Source organism: Bemisia tabaci, chromosome 6 (genome assembly GCF_918797505.1).
Source record: "Bemisia tabaci chromosome 6, PGI_BMITA_v3".
In the NCBI taxonomy this organism is placed as follows: Eukaryota; Metazoa; Arthropoda; class Insecta; order Hemiptera; family Aleyrodidae; genus Bemisia; species Bemisia tabaci.
This window is the reverse complement of record NC_092798.1, coordinates 23,585,663-23,605,993: the sequence shown is the minus strand read 5'-3', so window position 1 is coordinate 23,605,993 and position 20,331 is coordinate 23,585,663. Positions and strand designations below refer to the sequence as shown.

Sequence of the window (20,331 nt, the reverse complement as noted above, 5' to 3'; positions counted from 1 at the left end):
TCTAATTCTTGGTATTTGAAAATGAATGATCTGAATAGTACCAAAAAACTCAGAAAATGTATGAAAGTGTCAGGAGTGAGACTTAAGAGATGTTATACCCATCATTTTTATGAGTTGCAAAACAAAACTAAAAATGTACCGACCTACATATTCATCTACGTACCTATCTACTTGCCAATCTATACAACTAGCTACCTATTCTGCCTGAGCGTTTCACACAGAACAATAAATATTAAAATATGATGAAAAAAAAATTTCAATATTTTGTTACTATTTTTATGAGCCAAAAATAAAATCGTGTGTGCAGGAGCCCAAACATACTTATTTCACCATATATCTTATATGCCATTGAAGACTGACATTTTTTGCTTTCGGTAAGAATTTTTCAAAGAGGGACTCGTCATATTCTTTTTTAAAGATTCTATCTCTGTCTCACACCCTATTACCCACTGGTGCGTAGTTTTACTCTCTCTTTTTTTTTCTTTTCTATAGAACATAACAGCAAAGTTTTTGAAAACGTTTTATATGATTTTGTCAAAAAGTCATAATTTTCTCTTAAGTAAAAAATTAATGAAAACTGCTGTTTTATTGCTTTTGTGATTTAGCCTTGATGGAGCTCTCTGTGCCTTCACACTCTGTGATCGCATAGTTGGAAATATTATCTACCTTTCGTGCATTGTTCTTTGTAATGTTACCTGTAGATGAAACTCAATCTTAGAATGTACCTATCTATCTTATTACTCAGTAAATTTTGTTTAAAGGGGTCCATCTGGATAACTCCTCGGTCTTACAGAAACCATAAGACCCAGTTAATTTTACCTATGTATTTCTAATGCTGCTTTCATATGTCAATGCCTTTTTCTGAGTAAGAAAATGCAACCACATAAATTCAATAGCATCTCCTTTGATTTAGCTTTCTTTCCTTTTATCGTGATTCTGGTAATAATGTCTAATTAGGAGAAAAAAAACTCGAAGAAGGCTACTCCAAATTCTTTTAAAACTTTCAGGTATAAGCATGCCCATCTAAGTTTTTTCCGAAATCATCAGTTTATTGTATACATGCTGTGTCACAAGAGGAAAAAGGTAGAGGATCCTTAAACAAGGTCGTGTCTTGAAGATTTCTTAAAGCACAGCCAGATCTTATCGCTACTATTATTTTAATTCAGCTGTACAAAATCGGCAGTTCAGCAACAAACTTTTAAATAAAATTATGGCGCATGTGTACCAAACTCATAATGCGTAGTGAAATGCTCATTTCTTGCGGTCGGTGTGCACAATTATTTTTATTCCACGTAACCTGGCTTTGTGCCCAGTTTTGGGATGAATTGATAAATTCTAATTGTTTCACTTGTTACGAGGGGAAATAACTTCATCCTCCTGCAGTCTGTAAGCACAGGAAATTTCCAATTGTTTTTCTTTCCCTGTGAAAATTATGCTCTTTTTCTTTCTTTTTTTTCATTTTTTTTTTTTTTTTTTTTGGAGCCCAATATTTCCGAGATATTTCAACTCAAATCCGTCCAATAAATACATTAATTTAGGTATCAATAAATTAAAGAATTCCAGAGAAATAAGTAATTAGTGTTACTTCAAAGAAATAATTGATCGTCATACCCTTATCTTAAATTTGCTGTCTCATTAAGTGCTCCAAAAAATTTTGTACAGTTCTCATAAAAATGTTCCTTGAATGCAGATCACTCAGAAGAGGAGGAAAGTGAACATGATGTAGGATTCGATTTGTTTGGTATATCTGAGTCAGAGCATGATGATGATGATGAGAAGAAGAACATGCAGAAGACGAAGAAGAAGCAGGAGATAGCCACGAAACTGATCAAGACGATGAAAATGAGGCTGAATCCGAAAACCAGCCTGAAAGTGATGCCAAATCAGGAGATTTTGGTTTCTATAAAAGTATCTACCAAAGCATTTATAAGACTCAAGGAGATGATGATGCTGGAGTAGAAGAAAATGAACCTGAAGAAGATCGTGATGCACCTGGAAATGATGATGACGAAAACGATGATGATGAAGATGGAGGTGATGATAATGATGATGATGATGATGATGATAACAATGACAATGATGATAACAATGACGATGATGACAAAAATGATGATGAGCAGGAAGATAATGAAGTGGATGAAAACGATCTATTTGGTGAGAAAGACGAGGATGAATACTACAGGAGCAATGAAGCCGAGAAACAAGATGAGGCTAGTGCGGAAGAAGAAGATGATGTAAATGATGCAAAGGAAGAGGAAGAAGAGGAGGAAGAGGAAGAGGATAAATTCCACAAAAATAAACCACAGCGACACATTGATGAAGCTGATGAAAAGGAAGATGACAGTGATGATAACGAAATTATCAGACAGATTCTGGCCAGATCGCAGGAGAGGAAAACAAGATTTGAACCACGTAAGGTCATGTTCAGAGTGTTTCGTATTTGTGGTTTTTTGAGATTTTGTTTTTGCAAAGTGAAATTCTCAGCAGAAGAGTTTACCACCTTCGAAGGTGGCAGCATGCTCTTCACTTTTAACAACATATAAATTGGTTCTCCTAACCTCCCTGGCAGATGGATGAAATAATTTTGGAATGTATAAAAATAACAATATTTGGATTTGAGTGCTTTCCCTCTAAGAATAAGAATAAGTTTAGTAGCAACAGAAAAACAGTAGAGCAGACATTGAACGTTTTTAACAATAAACTTACTTTATTCTGAAGGACTATCAGTCAAACTTTAAAATTTTAACTTTCTTATGATAAAATAATGTTTTACCTGTGTAGTCCGAGCTCGTGATTATCTGAATAAAAATCTGCTCTTCATTTAGGTATTAACAAGTTTTTTGAGTGAATAAAATATTTTTTCTATCAAAAAAAGTACAAACAATGCAAACAATTACAGTGATTTTTACCATCCATGCCCTCCAATCTATTGTTTTCAACATTGCCTATTCATTGCGCTTAAACTACTCTTGGATGGTCTGCCTATTGTATACCTTGGTTTTTTTTTCAGTTTTTTAGTTTTCAGTTTAAATTTGATTTTCTTTGAGGTCTTTTTTGTATAATTTGGTCTATATTTTCCACCCAGAACAAAAATTGAGTGATATTTTTCTGGAAAATTTAACGTCAAAAGAAGAGGTTGCCCGTAGGTATTGTTGTTCCCCCTTTCTTTTTTCTTTTTTTCCCTTTTTTTGCTCGATTTTGGTTGGTTGATTTTAATTTTTCCTCAGATTTACATCTCCCTTTGACTTTCTTTTTTGCATCCAAAATGACTCCTCTTTCCCACCTCCTTCCTGCAGCTGATAACTACATTTTTTTCTCTCTTTTTTTGCTTTCTAAAAAGCATTACTTTTAAATCGTTCTATCATCGACATTATTTTCCAATGCCCAAATTTCATTTAATTATTTGCTCAACATTTTTCTGCGCAAATATTTATCAAAAATGTAAAGTGAAAGTTTTAATGAGTTTAAGAAGAAGCAGCTTTTAGGAAGAGGTTCAAAATTTTATGAGAAATCACAGGCTGTCACATTTAAATTATAAGTACATAAATACAAAAATCCCCAAACTTGTGATTGATAGCCTTGTTCTATTTTAACCACCTAATTTTTCAAAACTACATTTGTAAATTTTGCTGCGCCTCAATTACTCCTATTTTTTCAGTTTGCAAAAAAAAAGTGTCTTTTAATTCAAAAGTGAGGATTCCTATTTCGCTTTTCATTGTTACCATAAAAGCCAAAGAGGTCACTTTCCTCCCCTACACCTCCAAAACTTTGGGAACTTGGGAGGGAAACATCCGCGAAAGGCCCCAAACTTTTTTATATCTAATGGTAGATATACCCAAACCGTTTTTGTCAAAATTCTCTTTTCATATTATTGCTTCATCAACTTAAATGTCAATATTTTACTTAATAAAGCAAGTGGAAGTTGTTATGAAAGTTTTAACTCTTTTAAATTTTAAGTTATTCACAGTCAAGCTTTGTGACAGCAACGAAAGGCTGACTTTAAGTTCTCAGGGTGTGTTTTTCTGTGGATTGTCTCAAAGAAGTAACACTTGCATTTTTCTATTTCTAGAAAAAGACAAACCGTACGAAACAGAAGCAGAAGAGCATATCAGAAATGTGATGAGCGGACTGCGCAAGAAGAAATTGGAAGAAGAGAGCATAGAAGCTTTTGATGAGGAGCCCACGAGAGAAGTGCAAGGAGATCAGGAAGAAAATGAAGAAACGGAAGAAAATGGAAAGGTGATGCAAGTGTTTCCTATTGGAGTTCAAGACTTTGATCCTGCTGACTAGACATTCTGTGAATAGAGTATTAATTTGAGAGTTTGGTCATCCTGCTTCATAAGTGATAGAACCCCAACTGTCTGTGCTGATTGGGGTTAAATGTACGTAGGACTCATATTTGAAAGTATGTCCAACTCATAACTTTTCATTCCTTACATCAAAGATGTAAAAATTCAAAGTACAAAATAGATCAGGAACTGATTGTACAATTTAACAATGTGGGATTTACTTTTTTTAAACCAGTCTCTATTTCGTCTTTTCTTGACTCTATTGAAAGAGAGCCCTGTAGACTCCACTAATTAGAGAGAGTCCTGTAAGTTGAATTAAAGTCCAAATTAAGTACAATCTGTAAAAGCTCTCGTATCACAATTAAATTATTAGCTTTCTTTTGACATTTGTTTCACATTTTGCAGGAAGAAGAAAGTGCCCAAGAAGTGATAGATGATGACGATAATGAAGAAACAGTTGGAGGTAATACATTTAACTTTTTGAGTATACGTCACAAAATATGATTATGCTATGCACATGGTGTAAATGCATAGTTAAGGAGGGAAAACCAACTCATTTATGATCGCTAGTTCAAAAGTTTTTGAGACGTACATCAAAATGATGGAATTCTCAGGAACTAAATACCATTAACTGTGATGCACCCAAGAGAGAGGGAACCTAAGGCAAAGAAAACAAAAATCAAGATAATTGTGTTTCATGACAAAGGGATTTGCAGCAATTACACTGAAAAATTCCCCAAGTTGACTCTTCTAGATAATTTCATAGTTTGAGAACTAAAAAAACTTGATTTCGAGGAAAAATGCAGTCAAAGTTTTGAAACCCTTTTACCCAAAGAATCTGAGTCAAGATGGATTCTTCGCACTGTTGTTGATCTTGACCCACCTTCACCGATAACGCTGTTAACATTGTTAAAAATGCACATTATGACTTAAAATTTGTGAGAGAATGTGCTCTTGAGATATGCAGAAATTGTGTAGCATTAAAAACTGGAAATCAATAATTTTAACCTAAATTTCGTTTTGTTGGAAAAAAGTAAAATTTGGCAACTTCCATTAAGTCTTCTTTCCTTCAGGTGCATCATATTATGTAGCAGATTTTTTGTAGCATTAAAATATCAAAGCCCTCAATCAAAGTCAATAAAATGACAGATCTGGTAACTCACTCAATGAGACAGAGAAACCCTTTGAACAGAATTATCAGGAACTTGTTTGAAAACTATGGACTCATGAGAAAGTACAAGTTCTCTTGTTTCTTCCTCTGAAAGGATAGAAAATTCAAGCCCCTGCTTTTAAAAGTAGCTACCCCAGTAGCTCCTTTGTCCCAAAATCTTGTTTTCATTCATCGGTTATTGTCTTCTTCTTTTTCTCTGTGTGTGTCCAATTTATTCAATTTTTGTATTTGATTAAAGGGGTGCAAAAGGCAGGAAGGATGTGCCACAAGAGCCTCCTGTAGCCACTTAAAAAACGCATCTCTCGAAATGTTTATCGTTTTATGTGCCCAATAAACCAATGGTTATATCTATCTGTATCATTTTGTATTCAATTTTTCAGCAGGTAGTCTATGTAAAAGTCAATTGTAGTAACTCCTAATCTATAGTCGGAAAAATTGCATCCAAGTTGAGAATGTAATGAATTTTTTATCTTTTCCAGTGATAGTAAAATTTGGGGTTGGTGTCGCTTTAATCGTAGTGGCGCACGTTGTTCTCATTAGAAAATGGAATAGTTGGGGTCAGTACCTACAGTCTCCGTGATTTTCCCCACTTTCAGTTTTGTGTGTGGTTTATAATATCTTTTATGATCAGTTTCCCCGCCTTCTCCTCTTCAAATTTTTCCCCTTCTCTTCAAGCTGTGAATAGACTAGGAATGAGACACATGAATCATTTATTAAATTACTTCCATTTTCACTGAGGTCAAGGCTCATTTTTGAAATTTGAAAAAGATTTTAAAAATAATGTAATTTATTAAATTTTTCCCAAAGCAATTTTGACTACTTGTGTTTAAAAATGATTTTGACTGTCGAAATTTCGTAGAAATTTGATGTATTTGAATGAAGAAAAGCTGCATTCATAGATCTGCATTATTGAAAAATGCATCATGAATGACACTTGTCTGTTAAAACTTTAAAAGTAAGCCATATAATAGGCCAAAAAAAATTTCCTCCCGTCAGTATTTTTTACCCAAGCTTTAATTTTTTGTGTTTGAACACGTTTTTTGCTACTGCTATGATGAATACAAATGTTTAAATGATTACTTTACGATAAATAAGGATGCAGACAACTCCAAGTTAAAGAATATAAATTGAGTATAAAATCTGCATTGAATTTTACTTGTGGTAGCAGCATGATGCATTTTTGAGGCATTTGAGCTTAACTCATGGCAACTAACCCTTCTTTTTGCATTTCCCTTTTTCGAATACTGATTTTGAATACCAACACCTCTTTTTATGGTATATTTTAATTTATTTTATTTTCCTGAGAGCCAAAGATTTTTTTAACTTTCGCATTTATCATATTATACTTTTTTTTAATACATTTTTATTTGAAAATCGGACAGTGTACAACACCTTTAAATCAGATTATATGTACAGTTGCCCACTGTTTTTACAAATTTTTTCTTTCCCTCTTTTTTTCTTTTTGTAGGATTTCCAAAATAAATATTTAATTTTGAAAATTTCAATCCAAGCTACACAATTATGAATACACTGGCCATGCCCAGCATCCGTAAGATCCTTTAAAAGTATATTGCATTGAAGAACCCTCTCTGCTTCCAGCTTACTAAATTTTGCAAAATTTTAATCAACTGAATTTTATTAACTTTTTTTACCGATATGTTTGTTTTACATTTGACTACAAGAACCTTTTCTGTATTAATCAAGTTCTGGGATGAAACTTTGCTTGAAAATTCTTCAAATTACTGAAAGAAACATGCATTTTGCACTCTTACTACTAGACCTAGAAAGAAAACCTAAAGAGACACTCTGATTTATTGCCATAATTACTGCTTGCATACTACTTGCAGCAAAAATTCAAGTTTATAGTTTTTCAGTGGTAACCCAGTAAAGAGCGGCCTAATGAGTACGGTTTTGCGAGTTCGCGAAGAGAGACAATGTCAGATTTATGTGTTTGAAAATCAGTCTTAATTTTAACGCTTAAACTTCAAATTAGCCAATATCAGGTATAGCTCATGATTTTCATCATTGTTTCCTAAATTATGTTGAGTTTTATAATTTTAAAATTTCAATCAGCTGGAAATAGAAACTTTCTTGAAATGGTATGTATGTAATACTTTTTTTTCTAATTTTCAGACCCCAGCGCAAAAGTTGAAGATAAAGGTGAAGCAGTGGATAAAAGTAACGTAAATGATACAAGTGACACAGTAGAGATTATTGACCGCAGAGAGTCACTAGTTGACTTAGACACAGAGTTACCAACCCCATCTGGTGAGTAGTATGTACCTTTTTTATCTCTACTTCCAACAAAAATTCAAAATGGGAGAGGGGCAAAAAAGCAAATTTTTCGTTGTTTGTTGTCTCTGAGGTGAAGCTAAATGAACCCAATATTTTTCCTAAGGGCCCAAGTGCTAAAATTCAAGTCTCGAGAAAAACAGGAAAGTATGTGTCATTCAACGTGTGTTAAATCTTTTGAGCCCAATTTGAACAGGCATTCTTCAGACTCAAACATTTTTTGGGCTCAAAAGATTCAGCGCACACTGAATGGCACAGTAAACATAACACTTAAAAGGCATTGAATGAAAATAAGAACCAATTATTGATCAATGACACCCTTCCATCAATAGAACAATGTCTTACCTTTATCAATTTTCAGTCAGTTTTCTCCTCTTATTTATTTAATTTGTTCTCCTCATTTTAAGTTGATTAAGAATCAGGTTTCTCATCTTTCAAGTACCTCATCTTTTTACTAAGAGCCATTTTTAAGATAATTATAGCACTGATATGTTGCTACTTATTTTATATTTTCTGTCTATTAATTGTGTTTGTAGGTTCTGAAGATGAAGCTATGGAAGATAGAACTCCAGAAGAAAGTGAGGATGAACAGGTGTCTGAAAATTACGCAGCAAAAGTAAGAATACGACAATTACTTATTTTCTTTTTCTTCATGTGGTAAAATTCATCATGAAATCTATTATCAGCCTGCAAAACATCATCGTTGGAAAATCTGTCTTAAAATTTTATTCAGAGGACAGAAATTCAACTAATACTTGAGTCTTGCTCTCACAATCCGTTCAATTTTATTACCCATTATATGTACCACAGAATTTCTCCAGCAACTGCCGCCTCATTATTCCCATCATTAGTTTCCAGATTATATTAGGAAACTCTTCAATGTGGCCAGAATAAGTTGTTGTTAAAAAATGTGCAAGTATTTAAAAATTCTTAAAAATCTCTGTTCTGCTATCTCACCTGAATTATTTGAATATGCTATAACTAGCTTACTAAACCTCTTGACGCATCTCATTCCATAATTTACAAAAACTACGATTTTAACACGGATGTCACCTATTTGTGTATAATTATTGTACACACCAATCACTTCATTTGAACAATTTGCCCATTTTTTAGACTGCGTACGAAGCATCAGCAACTCCAGCAGACAGTGAAGCAGAGTCTAATGCAGAACTGACAGATGATGAAGTTGACGACACTCCTGATAGATGGAAAAGTAAGTAATTAAAATATCATTAAATGTTAGTTTGGAATTTTTGATGGACTTTATAATGTTTTCATCCCTTATTATTCTATGCAAGTCTAAATTGTGTATGTTTATTAGCCTTAACTTTAAAGCCTTGAGATTCAATCAATATCAATGAATGATATTTACTCCTTGATTTTTCTCAGAATAAGCTGCGATTTTTATTTTTAAGGAGGTACATGATTGACAAACAATGAACCACTAGACTAGGTAAAAATTTAAGCATTCTGATTTAAATCCATTTTTCCAAATTTTACTCGAAACACGATTTGGGCAACAAAAATTACTGAAATTAACTTCCAACTAAGATAATAACGTTTTTATTCAGCATTGGTTACAAAACATCTGAACTTTCTGCTCACATGAAAAAACTGAGTCAACTTGTATCATTTTTTAGATGAAGAAGCTGATGCCCAGACTGGAACTGAAGAAGAAGAGGAAGAAGAGGAGGAAGAAGACGAAGAAGAAGAAGAGACAGAGGAAGAAGAGAGCCCACCTCCATCCCCACCAAAGCCAAAAATCCAGCCCGAGCAAAATCCACGCCGAAGGGGAGGTCCTCGATCAGCTGACGACATTGATTTTGAGCAGGTATGATCCAATCATTTCATCCATTTGTCAAATAAAGCAGAACAGAAAACTATTTATCATATACTTATTTGTGCAAAGTTACAAGATTCCCTTTTTTTCTCTTTTAATAAAAAGAGGGAAAAAAGGTTCTATGGCGTGTACATAAATATCCTGAAAAAGTCCAAGTTCTATATTGGTGGCCAAAGTCGGAAATAATGTATCTCCATTGAAATGTCTAAAATTACATATATTTTTTTTTTAAAGAAAAACTGGCTATAATATCTCCTTGAGATTCTTTGTAATTATTTTTAAATGAAAGAAAAAAATTCATAGAATATTTCAAGATAAACAATTGATTAGTGTCCCCTAAAAAAATAAAACATGCATAGAGACTTGCAACTCGGAGGTGGACATTTGTTTATTTAGTCATCAATATGTCGCATCTTGACTCACAAAATTTGATAGAAGTAGATCAAATTGTGAAGTATGTAGTTGCCTACTCACTCAATACCATAGAGTACATAGAGTCGTAATGTAAGTGGGAGAGCTGGCGCCACTTTTAAGCATTTTCCATGTCCCGAATTCCGAGACTCCTGTGTGACGCCGGGTCACTTTTTCGATACATAATCGATTGTTTGCGATACACGGGTACCCGGCCATCCGATGACAACAACAACAAAAGGAGATAGGAATCACCACGTATTCCACACCGCCATTTTGGATTGAAAATGTATCGAAAAAGTGACCCGAACTCGGCGCACACCGGGCTCGGAATTCGTCGAGCAGAACATGGCGCCAGCTCTCCCACTTACATTACGACTCTATGTACTCTATGCTCAATACGCACTCTACTAAGACCTATAATCTAACCATCTTTTTATTTTCTTCTGCCTTTAATCCTCCTTTGATGATAAGTGGAATTTACCTGCTTCCTGATGCCATTGATTGCCAGAGAATGTACTTTATTACAAAGAGTGGCCACCACGGGTGCCGAAAATGTTTAAGCTAACCCAAGACCAAGCAAAGCTTGCGCGTAGCCCTAAGGAATCTGTTAGAACCAGAAATTTTTCAATGAAAACTTGTTTCCTTTGCTTTAGAAAGAAATCAGGTTAATACCCAAAAAAACTTGCTGATTTTCAAAATGGTTTTGGCTCAATGCATACTTTCAACATTTCTATGGAGTGAAGAAATTTTCCTAGAATGAAGGAATTTTAAGGCTGACGAAATTAAACATACCTAATTTATTTTGTTGTAATTATAGGAATATTATGAATATACAGACATCACAAATGACTATGACTGGGCTATTCGAAATGAATTGGATTTTGCAGAGGATGAATTCTTGAATGGGGTGAGTTCTTGATTTGATTATTTCATCATTTTTGTACCTTATACGTACAGAAGTATATAAAAAATAAATTATTCCAGACTGGAAGAAAAGTATTCTTTTATAATCACAGGCCATAAAGGATAAATAAGAAATCTAAAATCATGATGATACAACCATTTAGAATTGAATACATTTTGTGTCATCGTGGAGGTAAATTTGATTTTGTAACGTTAACTTTTAATTTTTTTTTAGGTATATAATTTTTATTTAAACACATGATTACTATCTAGTACCATTTTTCAGTTTTTGATTCACATTTTCAGATGACGTAATACTTGTATAATGGACTATTAGACATAATACCAATTTAAGCATTTTGATTGATGTTTCTTCTTCAAAATGTCATGTAGAACACCACTTGTGCAGGGAAAATAATTGAAATTAACTCCTAACCAAGATATAGATGTTTTATCTTGCTTTGGTTACGAAAAATTTGAATTTCTTGCTTAAAAGAAAAATCAGGGGCTACATGGATCACATTGCACACTACAACAGTTTTGATAGACTTTTCAGTGAAGCAATGCTGGTTCCCTATCTTGTTTTGTTGGAAGTCTAAAAAACTTCCAGCAGATGAGCTGAAGCCTCGAGATTCAGGCTGTCATATTTTCATTCTCTGGAGAGTTCAGTAATGTTCAGTGTGCAATTTAACTAAAGTAGAGAATGGTTTTTTTATGAGTGGGAAGTTTGAACTTCTGCATCAAAATTTATATTTTTGTTAGGCGTTATTTTCAGTAAATATTGTTGTTCAAATCATATCCTACCCGAAATTTTGATGAAGAAACTTGTTTCTAATTTCTTAAATTTGCACCTGATGTAGTGAGCTATTGAATAGAAATTTTGATGAAAGACCTTTCCACTATGTCTCTCAAATCTCTGTTTTATCCTTAAAAGGGAAAAAAAAATTCTAAAATCACAATACTAACGGTAAAATTTTCTTCCTTGGAAAATTAAAAAAAGAAAAGAAAAAAAGGAAAATAAAAAGTAGAACCAGGAAAAACGTGAAAATAACCCTCCACAAATCAAATCTGCTACTAGTGCTACTTTTGTCTGCTCACCTTGCTTACTTCTGAGTCAGTAATTTGTCTCTGTCAATATTTCAGGAGCTGGGAAATTAGGCGTAAACTTTCATTGTATACCTCCATCGAAAGATAATCAGTCCTTCCCTCCTCTCCTATATCTTATCCTCATTTCTGTGCAATAATCCATTTTTGTTTCCACCGAGCTTTCTTGTTTCGAGTGCTTCTAAATTTAACCGAATTGATAGATTTTTTTTTTTCTTCCTCTTTTTTCAATGTTTGCCTGTGATGGAACTGAAACTCAGTATTTGTTTAAACATTCACCCATGTTGATAACTATCCCTGAGAAGTTTTTAAAGTTTGTCTGTGTGCTCGTTACTTTTACTCTTGAGGAAAAACTTTATTTCCCAGGAAATACTGAAAAAAGTAATCTTTATCTCTCTCAACAACTTAAAAAAATCCAAATGGTCAGGATCTAAATTTTGTATTCTAAATATATCCTCCTCACAAGTTATTTTTTTTTTTTAGAACATATTTCTATTTGATCATAAAGATTAATGGAATATCATGTGATAAACTCTCCTCTCTTATAAATAGTTCGAGTAAAAAAGATACGTTTAGTTTATGGTTCTCAAAAACTTTCTGTGAGTGCAATTGTAAAATATTTTTATTAATATTTTTACTTAGGTCCCTTAAGATTATCGGGAAGAATCAAGAAGCCCATTTGCATCAATGTATTGCATACAGTGCGATTTAACCTGTCCCCTCCACATTGCTTTGAAACAGATATTTTAAACTTTTTTATGTATTCAGTAGTAACAGCACACATTCTAATTGTAATTTAAAACTTGTTTGGTTTCTCTTAATTTCAATCTTTTATATACATGATTCTAAGTATTTTCTTACTGTTTGCTATCACTTTCCCGCCTTCTTTCGAGTTCCACCTGATTTTTTTAGTGTATTTTTCAAAGGAAATACACTATATTATTGGTATTATTTGTTGCCAGAGCATAACAGCAGGGACAAACAAATTATCAAACTATTGAAACTGTTAAATACACTTCTAATGGGCTTAACATTTTTGCCATCAATAAATTTGGTTCCTTTACGTAAAATTTAATGATGGAAATACAAGTAATCATCGTGTAATATCAATCAATTTAAAGTTCTTATGATCTCTCTTTGATGAATGAATATTCTCTCTCTATTTTCTATTTCTCTCTCTCCTCCTTTCCTCTCTATCTATCTATTGTTGTAAATGTAACATTTGAAATTTATTAGAGTAAAACATTGACCTCTAATTTTACATTTAAAACTGAGTTATTCATTATTATATTGATAAACTCAAATCATAAAAAAATTAGTAGTAGATTGGAATAATATCGGTGAAAATCAAGGCATGTATTTTTCAGTGGTCAAGTGCTTATAATTTTAATTTATCACTATCCACAATGAAGTCTAAAGAATCTAAACTTCTGAAAAAATCCACATGGGTAGGCAATGCGCATTTATTTACTTTGTATTGCCAAGAAATAAATAAAACATAAATATAAATTTTTCCCGCCATTTTCTCTTTCTATTGCTGCTTTGCGGTGTTTATCATCTAGCGCAGAAAGACGAAATGAGTCAGTTAAGGTGAAATTTTTCTTCACCATGTATTTAAATTGCCTTCTCTTAAAACTTATTGACAATAATTTTTTTTTTTTTTTATCTATATCCTCCAAGAAAAATCTAAATGTATTTTAAATGGAGAAGAAAGCCTTCGATTGGAGCTCTCTTCTTGAATCACTGAAACTGTGCTAGAGATTTCTCTCCTAGGCCGTAAAATTTACTCAATATCCTAGAAATAAATTCAGTTATCTATGGAGATATTTTGGTCAGTGAAGACATTTCCATCTTACTCATAAGTTTAGGTCTCTTTTTTTTTCTCTGTTTATCTAGTCAGTTGTTAAAAATTTAGTGATCCTAGTCCTTAATTATTTGTTATCTAGTCTTTAAAATAATGAAATATAACTAGATAAGTAAAAATAATGCTGGTTTTTCTTCCTCAACTTCTCGCAGACTAAAGTTTCTTTTTTGTGAGCAGTCACCGCATTTCATCGAAAATAAGTGTTTAAGATATTTTATTTTAGTTTTTCTCCTCTTTTTCAATTTTAAGTATATTTTAGTGAGTTGCTTGGTTTAGCCTGTGTGTATTGGTTTGGTTAGGTCTCTCTCTCTTTTCGCCCAGCCCTGTAAGTTTTTTTTCTCCACAGCCCCTGCAATGATTATAGAGAAAATTCTTAATTTACTGGCACCTTGTATGCATATAAGTCCTCAACTTATTAACCCTCCTCTTCTAGGGTTACTCGCAAATAGGGTTTTTCTTCTCATGGCTTGACTTGAATTGAGTGGAATTTTCTATGTTTTTTGTGATAGGAGTTAACATGAATTATCAATGTAATTGTGGTTTATTTTTTTTTACACCAATCTAACTATACCCTGACAAAACTTTCACCTCGACTTAAAATTATCCAGCCATAATCATTTTACCATAACCTCTCTCATTTAATTTTCCTTGTTCTTGTGTGAAAGTTGCTAGAAACCACCTCAAAGTTTGGGTTCACAGTTTTCTTTTTTGTTTTTTTGTCTTCTCAGAACAATTTCCTAAGAAAGTTACACTTCCAAGAGTCGGAAATATAGACAGTGACCGTAAAATGTATGATGAACACATTGGGTGATCTTTTTCTTCAGTTCTATCATTGACCATGCACCCACAAACTCCAACCAAATCAACTGCAATCGTTCAACTGGATCCAGTTTTGTTCCATCTTTTAGGAACATTCTGAAATCAAGGGAAGATTGTATGTTTGATAGACTAATATGATAGAGCTGTTTGATTATCATCTCTCAGGTTCAGAACATTTTTTACCTGCATTGTTCTTGATTGCTCTTGACTTTCTTCGAAGAATATACGATGCCTTGGAAGATAATTTGCATTACTTGGACGAAAAATCGGAATATTGCTGAAAAATAATTTTCTATGGGAACAAATCTTAACCTTTGTTACGATCAGGTACTGAAAATCCTAGCTTGTTTTCAACTCACATATATGTTTATTTTACTCAAGAAGAAACAAGGAGTAATGGAAAAAAATTGTCTATCATTCTTGCTTGATCGTTATTTATTTCCTTTGTTATCTCACGAAAAGAAAAATATAATAATTGATCAAAGAATGAAAAGTTTCAAGTTTGAAAAAATCCTTCAATCGATTATGGTTGAGAAAGACCTTTTGTATTCCTCCCTGGTTTACTGTGCTCATTTGATTTAAACAAGAAAACAGAACATTTCTGCAAAGTTTGCAAAGCTTGTTAGTAACTCATGCTGCTTCTTATGAGTCCATTATCCAATTAATTTCAGTGTTTTTATTGGTTTTACTAAATAACTGTGTTTTTTTTCTCTCCCTCTAACTTCTAACCCTCTCCTCCTATGCCAGTCCATAGAAAGAGCTAAATCCCTGTTTTCCAATCTGTTGGTGGAGCATCCAAAATCAGTCCGTGCTTATTATGGCTTTGCCAGGTGTATTGATCAAATTGCCGAGAATTTGAAAAGCAATACGCATCTACTTGAAGCCATCAACTTGTATGCCCGGACTCTTGAACTACCTGATATCTCTGATGCTCTATACCTCAGAGTTGCCAACAGAACCATTGAACGCATGCGTTTTAAAGGTATCTATCTTATTTTACTTTACTTGCATTTATTATGGCTGTACCATGATTCATTTTCTATTGATCGTTTCACCTTAATTTTTAAAAAAAAAGTTTTAATCAGTATTTAATCAAATATGTAAAGAACCTGGATGAATCACGTTCAATGTTGCCTGTGCATAGGTGTTACGTATATTATTAATAGTCTGTGCATGTTGACTTCTTGCCATCATGGTCCCAGCATTTTAAATATTCCTCTAACCATAGACTTTTCTCCCTGTAGCGAGACTGATTTGTTTATTAATCAATTTTTTTTAAATCGTAGGTCTCTATCAAAAGTTGATTCCAATTCACCGCAGTCTCATCCAGCGGTTTCATAATGATCCAATTCATCGCAATAACCTAGCTGTCACCTTCCTGCTTATGAACAGGTAAGCAGTACATTTTAAAGTTATTCTGATTATTTGATGTTTGATGTCATCCAACAAATTCTATTTTTCGGAGGCCTCCTCCTATCACCTCTTGTTACCAATTTATTCTCTAGTCAAAGAACACATAAGCAAATGCTTTTAACTCAAAGTATTGGCATTTCTCACTTGCTTTTCTTCTTCTTTAATCTTGATGTATAATAAAAAATAGTCATCGGTTTTTGAATTTTCTGCCCATTTCCGTAATTTTCCACCCCTTGAAAATCAGCTGCCAAGGGCCTGCAGCCCCCCTCGCCCCCCGAATTCGACCCTAGTCTACCCTGCTGAAAGTCAGAGAGCACAGCAGAAAACTACAAAGACCAGTTCAAAGCTGTAGCTCAACTTTTTGTTTTGCCATCTAAACAGTGTTCCATGAAGTAGTTGATTTCCCAAAAATTAGGTTTCAGGACTGTTCGTTCTTTTCTCATGTATGGATAGAGATGGTTCCCTGTATTTCAGTGAAAAGTTCCGAACATTTTTAGAGGTCAATTTCTATTTTTTTTAAAGTTATGCGAGTATGTTTCAAACCATACAGTCACAAAAAAGAATCACGGAATCAGGGCCCTCAAATCTAAACTCCTGTTTTTTAAAATATCTATGTGATTAAACCGGTTATTCATCACCTATTTTTTCTATTTTAGCTTCAGTGTAAGGAGATTTAGCCACCAGAAACACTTTTGTTTGACATTTCCAAGGTGTACGTGATATCTTTGATATTTTTAAGATAATCCCCATCCCCCCCCCTATCAATAAGGGATTATTCATATTTGTGAATTAAAACCGATTTATGAATATTTTTTGTTTCATTTGTTGTACGTATACACCTTGGAAGCACAACCTCAGCCGCACATCTCTCTGTAGACATATCACAGTTATAAAACCTTAAAAATGCGTTTTGAAAAATAATTTCCAGCCTTAAAATATATTTCCAAAATTTTTTCAGCCAAGCTATTTATAAAAACTGAATGAAACTGTTTCTTTTCTCAATTTTTTATTTAAACAAAATATATTCTCAAAAACCTTTACCTCCAAGGCTAATATCAGGTTCTCTACTTGTATATCTCCTTTGGAGTTGTTATTATACTGTTGACTAATTGTTGCTTTGTATACAAATGAAGTTGTGAAGAAGAATGAAGCTCGTGATGAATCTGCTTGTGGTAGGCTGAACGACGCTAAAACTGTGCTGGAAAATGTTCTCAATCGCTGGCCCTCAGATGGTATGGCAGCTGCTCACTACGGATTCATCTTAAAGATGGAGGACAATTTGGAAGCTGGAGTGAAGTACCTTAAGAATGGCATTGAATCGAATCACTCAGGAGCACAAGATAGCAGGTTCTACTTCCACCTGGGTGACGCTCTTTATCGTCTGGGACGCAATGATGAAGCTCTGAAGGTAAAATACTCTTTTTCTGACCTTAAAGCACTTAGTTTATGCACCTAGTATGCTTAGTTTTAGCACTTAGTATTCGATCTCAAAACGTTTTAAACTTTGATTTTATACAGCACAAGTTCGAAGAGCAGAAATTGCCTCTTATTTTGATTTTTCTTTTCTGTTTCCGCTTTTCCTTCCTCTTTGTGTTTACAATTAAGAATCAAAAAATAAGATTAAGCCCAAATAATGTCCTGTAAAAATAATTTCACTCATCTTTCAGGTTTATGAAATTGGCGTGAAAAGGGGAATGTTTCGTTCCCTGTACCAGAGGTCTCTGTACAATATTGACCGACTCGTGTCTCGTCCATGGTGGACTTTGGAGCAAACAACTTATGCTTCATTTTTCAGGTTTGTCATGATTACATTTCATTATCATTAGAGCCATTTTTCAGCATTTTCCTCTCTCCTTGTTTAACCTGACTTTTCTTTTCTCTTTATTTAAAAATTAAAGCTGTTCCTTTATTTTGCAGATATTGTGTGAAACAGAAAAGCATTCAGAAAATTTAATTTGACCAGAGAAATCGATTTTTTTTCGTTTTAATGTAAAAAAATCAAGACGAATTGAATGTCTATGATTTCATTATTTGTAGTGAATAAGAGGTAGTAGGTAGAAACGATTGTTGGAAACAAATTGAGTGATTATTGCATTCAATATTTCGCGATGGTATCTGTGTATTCATTCATTCCTTTTTTTCAAGAGGTTGAAATTTGATTTTCATCTCTTTTTATTTTACTCTTCCATTTCTTAATTAATTCTGTTCAATTTCTCAAAAATAGTCCTTTCAATTTGTATGTTTCAGGAAACTGGAGGAAAATTGGCAAATCATTCGTAATGAAGCTCAAGCTTTATTGACTAAAAATGGTGAATTTGTAGATGAAGCAGAGAAGTTACGAAGTGTAGGTGATTGGAAACAGTTTGAGCTGTTTGCTCGAGGTAATTTTTATTTTTGGTAATTTTTCTTGAATTTGTGTCTGCCCACAAAAAGTTGATCAAGTAATGGTAAATAGCAAGTTATTGTGAATAACAATATCCTGTAACTTAGTTCTGTTTTAAAAATATCCTACGGCGCAATCAGAGACAATCCAACGGTATGAAATCAAGGGTCTTGCGTAGTGTGTGCAATTGCAAGTATCACCTAAGAGTGAGAGATTGAAGCAACGTAGTACAACTCGCTGGAATTGGCTGTGCACCAAAATGCAGCATTCACTGCGCGTAGTGTCTACAATTGTCAGCGCGACTTTCCACTGGCTTATCAGACAGATGAGCTTTAAAATAGGAGAAAATGGCATATGTGGGTTAGTCAAAGAAATAGATAAGGAGCATAGTCTTACGATGAATTACCTACAACAATTAAATAACTCTCCCATAGGAGCGAGACGCCGACTTAGAGAGAATGTAAAATGGGCCTAACACTGCTAGGTCCTCCTACCCGTACTGTTTTTGAAGAAATTGAAGGGTATTGCAGATGGAGGAATCAGTAACATTTTTGACAAAATTTAAGTACCAATTATAGCAAATGAAACTTGTCTTAAGTAGAGTATACTTGGAAAAAACTAATTATGAAAGCTCATTTTGTATTTCAATATTCAAGTTTAAAATTTATTTGTGTCGTAAGCTCTCATCTATTTTAATTTATTGTTAGGTAAAGCATATTCTTCTCAAAAGCACGAAAACGTCCCGTAACTCTTTCATCCATGAAATCTGTTAATTGCACTTAACTATATTGTAAGCAATAAACGAAGAAATCTTCAAAAGAATGGTTGAAATACCGTCAATCTACTATCTAATTGAATATTTGCTCAACCCAACCAGAAGGAAAGTGCTTTGAAACAGTGATTTGGAAGGGGAATGGATTGAGTGAATCATTGATCTTGGATTGGAAATTATATCCAAATGTCTATCAAGAATTTTAAATATCGTTAATCCTAATGGTTAAGAAATTACCATTCTCATGATGAATTTTATTTTTTCAACTATCTTGACTTAAACTTTTTTCTCTTCTCTAGGAAGGAAAATCCATGACAACTGCCGCAAAGCACCTGTTACATGTGGAATTGTGAGTTCATTTGAAGCGGCAAGTACCTGTTCACGTGGTCAAGTAAAGTTCAGTATAATGTCTCCAGGGACTCACGTTAGAGCTCATTGTGGCCCAACTAACTGCCGATTGCGAGCTCATTTAGGTCTTATTGTCCCGGCTGACACATTTCTGAGAGTTGCAGAAGAAATAAGGTTCGCATCCAAATTTTAATCTGTTTATTTAATTTACCTTTTATTGGGACTACATCTACTCCTATAACCGCAAAAAAAAGCAACATGCAAAAGATTTATTAAATTTATGAATCAGACTTAAAGTTGGCTAAATGGAGGACTCAATAAGTTGGTGCACTTAACAACCTTCATATTTGCGTCTATGCACTTGCGCTGTTAACACGCATATCTCATCTGAATGAATCAACTTAAATCAGGATATATCTACTTTTTTTTTTTTTTTTTTTTTTTGTGAAAAGCTGTGTCACACAGTAGCAGTCATTTTTAGTTTAAAGTGCAAATATCAAAATAAGGTAACTTGTATGTAATAAGTTCAGTAATTTCAGCAAAAAAACATTTCGTAGCAGAAAGCTTAAAAATGTTTGTACTTATGATGCCAACTCTGAAACAAGGTGTGCATTTTGAACTTGGTTGTTTAGAAACTTTGAGTCTTTCTCTCTAGCTCTACTAATAGTTTCGACAGCCTCACTAAATTTTGCTCCTCGGCTGATTCCTCTTGTGTT

General features: G+C 33.5%; 1 protein-coding gene across 4 annotated transcripts in view; it reads left to right on the top strand.

Annotated features, from left to right (window-relative positions):
• Asph (Aspartyl beta-hydroxylase) overlaps nt 1-20,331 on the top strand; it is a 39,015-nt gene that overhangs the window by 15,938 nt on the left and 2,746 nt on the right. For 2 of the 4 annotated variants that reach the window (XM_072301844.1, XM_072301845.1), the window contains exons 4-17: nt 4,070-4,239; nt 4,695-4,752; nt 5,940-6,017; nt 7,594-7,728; nt 8,289-8,368; nt 8,869-8,968; nt 9,396-9,586; nt 10,827-10,916; nt 15,447-15,681; nt 15,986-16,091; nt 17,289-17,520; nt 17,780-17,907; nt 18,360-18,493; nt 19,567-19,789. In XM_072301844.1, the coding sequence (XP_072157945.1) occupies nt 4,070-4,239; nt 4,695-4,752; nt 5,940-6,017; nt 7,594-7,728; nt 8,289-8,368; nt 8,869-8,968; nt 9,396-9,586; nt 10,827-10,916; nt 15,447-15,681; nt 15,986-16,091; nt 17,289-17,520; nt 17,780-17,907; nt 18,360-18,493; nt 19,567-19,789 (1,960 nt within the window). Of the gene's footprint in view, nt 1-1,968; nt 2,413-4,069; nt 4,240-4,694; nt 4,753-5,939; nt 6,018-7,593; nt 7,729-8,288; nt 8,369-8,868; nt 8,969-9,395; nt 9,587-10,826; nt 10,917-15,446; nt 15,682-15,985; nt 16,092-17,288; nt 17,521-17,779; nt 17,908-18,359; nt 18,494-19,566; nt 19,790-20,331 lie in introns of those variants that run through there. The other 2 variants (XM_072301847.1, XM_072301846.1) reach the window with 2 other exon arrangements.